The sequence below is a fragment of the Cucumis sativus genome, chromosome 4 (assembly GCF_000004075.3).
Source record: "Cucumis sativus cultivar 9930 chromosome 4, Cucumber_9930_V3, whole genome shotgun sequence".
In the NCBI taxonomy this organism is placed as follows: Eukaryota; Viridiplantae; Streptophyta; class Magnoliopsida; order Cucurbitales; family Cucurbitaceae; genus Cucumis; species Cucumis sativus.
This window is the reverse complement of record NC_026658.2, coordinates 11562155-11565855: the sequence shown is the minus strand read 5'-3', so window position 1 is coordinate 11565855 and position 3701 is coordinate 11562155. Positions and strand designations below refer to the sequence as shown.

The following is a 3701-nucleotide window of genomic DNA, read 5'->3' as shown; positions in this document are numbered from 1 at the left end:
AGGAATATTTCCCCCAACCCATAGTAAACCCGACCAGCCAACCCTACTACTATGAGGACGAATAGTCTCCCACGCACTGGTGATCGAAAAACTATCATGACTCCCCGGCACCCAAACCCACCTATCCTCAACACTCGGACTCGGCCTCACTCCCTGAACCCTATCCCAAATGTCCATCAAATCCAAATAAACAAGTGGCCACCTCCAATCACCATCCCGACCCATGAAATCCACCAGCCTCGCATCCCACCGACTACCCGCATCATAGATCACCCTCTCCCCAAACTGCTGGATAATCGGCCCACCCTGAATCCATGAAACCAACCACACTCTATACTTCCTTCCATTGCCCACCTCCATCTTAACATGAGCTTTAAGGATATCCTGCTTACGCAAGATTTCCCTAAAGCACCAAGATCGACCCACCCCAGCATCGATCTCCCACAGCGATCTCCCTTTAAGGATATAAGATTCCACCCAAGCAACCCACAAACTACCAGATTTAACAAGTAGCAACCATAATATCTTCAACGTGCTTGCTATATTCCAAGAAGATCCATCGCGAATATCAAGACCTCCTTCATCAAAAGGAAGACAAACCTCATCCCAGGCAACTTTAGCAACACCTCTTCCCTCCTTCTTACCTCTCCACAGATAAGCCCTCAAGATCTTATCAACGTCTCTGTGGACTTTCATAGGAAGCATGAACACACTAGCCCAATAAACCTAAAGGCTCCTAAGGACTGAGCGAACAAGCTGAAGTCTACCTACAAAAGATAACACTCTAGCAGACCAAGACCGAATACGACTGGTAATACGCTGAATAAGGGGATCACAATCAGAGCTCCGCAATCTTCCAGAGAGGAGAGGAAGCCCAAGATAACGAACAAGGAGATGACCAATGGAAAAACCCATGTTAGCAGCAAGCCGAGAAGCTTTCGAACTATTAACCCCGACAAGAAAAATTGAGCTTTTAGGAAGATTAGCAAACAGTCCCGAAAGCTCACCAAACCTCTTAATAGTCTCTTTTCTGAAACTCATAGAATGATTATCAGCAGTACAAAAGATCATCAGGTCATCTACAAAAGTAAGATGAGTTAATCTGACCTTCTCACAAAACTGGTGGAATTGAAAATTCTGAGGTGGGTTGTTCAACATGCGAGAAAGCACCTCCATGACCATCACAAATAAGAACGGGGATAAAGGGTCACCTTGTCTAAGTCCTTTCCTCCCATGGAAAAAACCTTCCAACGATCCATTAATCATAATGGAGAACATCGGAGAGGTCACACACGCTCGAACCCAACTCACAAATCTTAAAGGCGTACCTATGGCAATCAGCAGGCCAAAGAGGAAATCCCAATTAACAGAATCATAAGCTTTGTGGAGGTCAACCTTCATAGTGCACCGAGGTTTACCTCTGTACAAATGGTATGCCCCTACAAGCTCCTGACAAAGAAGAATATTGTCAATAATACTCCTCCCAGGGATGAAAGCTGGCTGATTTCCACTAACAAAAGAAGGAAGCCACACACGAAGCCTATCTGCCAATATTCTTGAAATGCACTTATAAATAACGCTGCAACAAGATATAGGGCTGAAATCCTCCAATCGATCAGCACCATTCCTTTTAGGAATAAGTGTAATAGCAGTCGTATTCACCCCTTGAGGGAAGTAATTGGTCTCAAAGAAGTGTAAGACGACATCACAGAAACCTTCTTCAACCACCGTCCAAGCTCCTTTGAAGAAGCCAACTGAATACCCATCGGGGCCTGGAGCCTTTCCACCATCCATGGAGAACAGAACAAGTCTCACTTCCTCCCTACCAATAGGCGACTGGAGGGCCTGACAACACTTCTCAGTCCATCTAAACTGAACAATCTCCTCAATACTAGTAGAGAGCTCTCTATAGCTAATATTCTGAGAACCCATATATCTTTGAAATAATTCACTACCACCCGAGTCACCTAATCATAGTTAGTCAACCGATTTCCATCTGGGTCAATAACTGATCTCAAAGCATTGCTGCTCTGCCTTGATCGAACAGATCGATGAAAAAAGGCAGTATTCTGGTCATCTAGCTTCAACCATCTGATTTGCGACTTCTGGCGCATAGCGGCTTCCTCCACTCTAACCGCTTTCCAAAAGTTTACCGTGGCTAAGCTCGCGTGATTACTCGCCTCCTCCGACAGAGAGTTCGTCTCCATCTCTCTTTGAGCTCGGTCCATGGTATCATTGGCAAGACGAACATCCTCACTGATGGTCCGGATATGCCTACCAAAATGTCTGCGAAGAATCGACTTGAGATTTCTTAAGTTCCTCACAATATTCACAATTGGAGAAACTCTAGTATCTTTGGTCCAAGTAGAGGACACAACATCCATAAAGGACGCTTCTTCAACCCAATGGTTAAAGAAACGAAAAGAGACCACTTGTTGGCTTCGCTGATTACTGGGATCGACAAGTATGGGAGAATGATCAAAAATACCCCACGGGAGGACGTTAACCCTCATGTTAGGCCATGTACTAAGCCCCTCATCATTCACTAGGATACGATCAAGTCTCTTCATCAAACCCGACCCATGTATCTTACTAGTCCAAGTAAACCAGTTCCCCTGGACCGCGGGTTCAACAAGGTTCGCCTCTTTAATAGCCATGTCAAACTCCTCCATATCCACCACGTTCGGAGCACCCCCAAAGGCTTCAGAGTGGAGTCTGATGGTGTTAAAATCACCCAAGACCATACCCGGTCCTTCACCGCTCTACACTTTACAGGGCTCTTAAGGCCCCGCACGTTCCACGTACACCAACTAACCATGAGGTCATATGGGAGCCGCCTCTCCCATAGGAATTACATCACCTGTAGTACTCAAAAGGACCATAGAAGAGTCATCTACTCGTAAGGGAGGAGGGGAGCCATCCACTATAGATAAAAGCCATTTATCTCCTTTATCCACCTCCATGAGGTTCTTAAAGGAGTTAGTGATACTCACTTCTGCCCTTTTCCCTCTGTCCCGAATAGAGATCATTCCCCTATTTTTCCTGTCAACTGGGGTAAATTCCTCCCGATTCACCTCCACCTTTTCAGGAAGTTTATGGGTAATAATTTCTCCTTCTTCCATGTGTTGGAAGGATTCCAACACAACATCTCCATACTCCCCACAATCTGGAACCACCTCTTTAGTAGGAACAACCTCTTTAACAGGAACCTCTTTACTTGCAGCTTCCTTTTTACTATCTTCATTGCCTCTTTTCTTAGGGCAGGTGTTCTGCAAGTGTCCAAAAGATCTACACAAGTTACATTTTTTCGGTTTCCACTCATAAGTGACAGTTACAATAAATTCCTCTCCTCTAAGGTTGACTGTTACTTCGGCAGGCATAATATTGTCCACATTCAATTCCACACATATACGGGCATAAGAAAGACGACGCCTCTCTTTAGTAGCAAGATCAACTAAAAGAGGTTTTCCTATTGCACTCGCTACCACAGCCAAACCAGCATCCGTCCATAGCTCCAACGGAATCCTCCCTAACTTTATCCAAACAGGAACTGAATCAAAGACGAAGGATTCAGGAACTATACCTGGAGTCCATTTGCGGAGGAGCATAGGTTTGCCTCCAAGGTGCCATGGGCCACGGGATAAGATCCACTGTATTGACTTCAGATGTTTGAATTGAAAGCAGATGAGCCCATTCTCCAT

General features: G+C 45.2%; 1 protein-coding gene across 1 annotated transcript; it reads right to left on the bottom strand.

Moving 5' to 3' along the window:
- Positions 1-2822: 2822 nt before the first annotated feature.
- LOC116403411 lies at positions 2823-3701 on the bottom strand. The gene has a single exon (XM_031884545.1). It carries the CDS (start codon positions 3699-3701, stop codon positions 2823-2825), a length of 879 nt encoding a protein of 292 aa, XP_031740405.1.

What these genes read in the sequence shown, in the direction of transcription:
- LOC116403411 (XM_031884545.1), bottom strand. Translation starts at nt 3,701, where the DNA reads ATGGAGAATGGGCTCATCTGCTTTCAATTCAAACATCTGAAGTCAATA.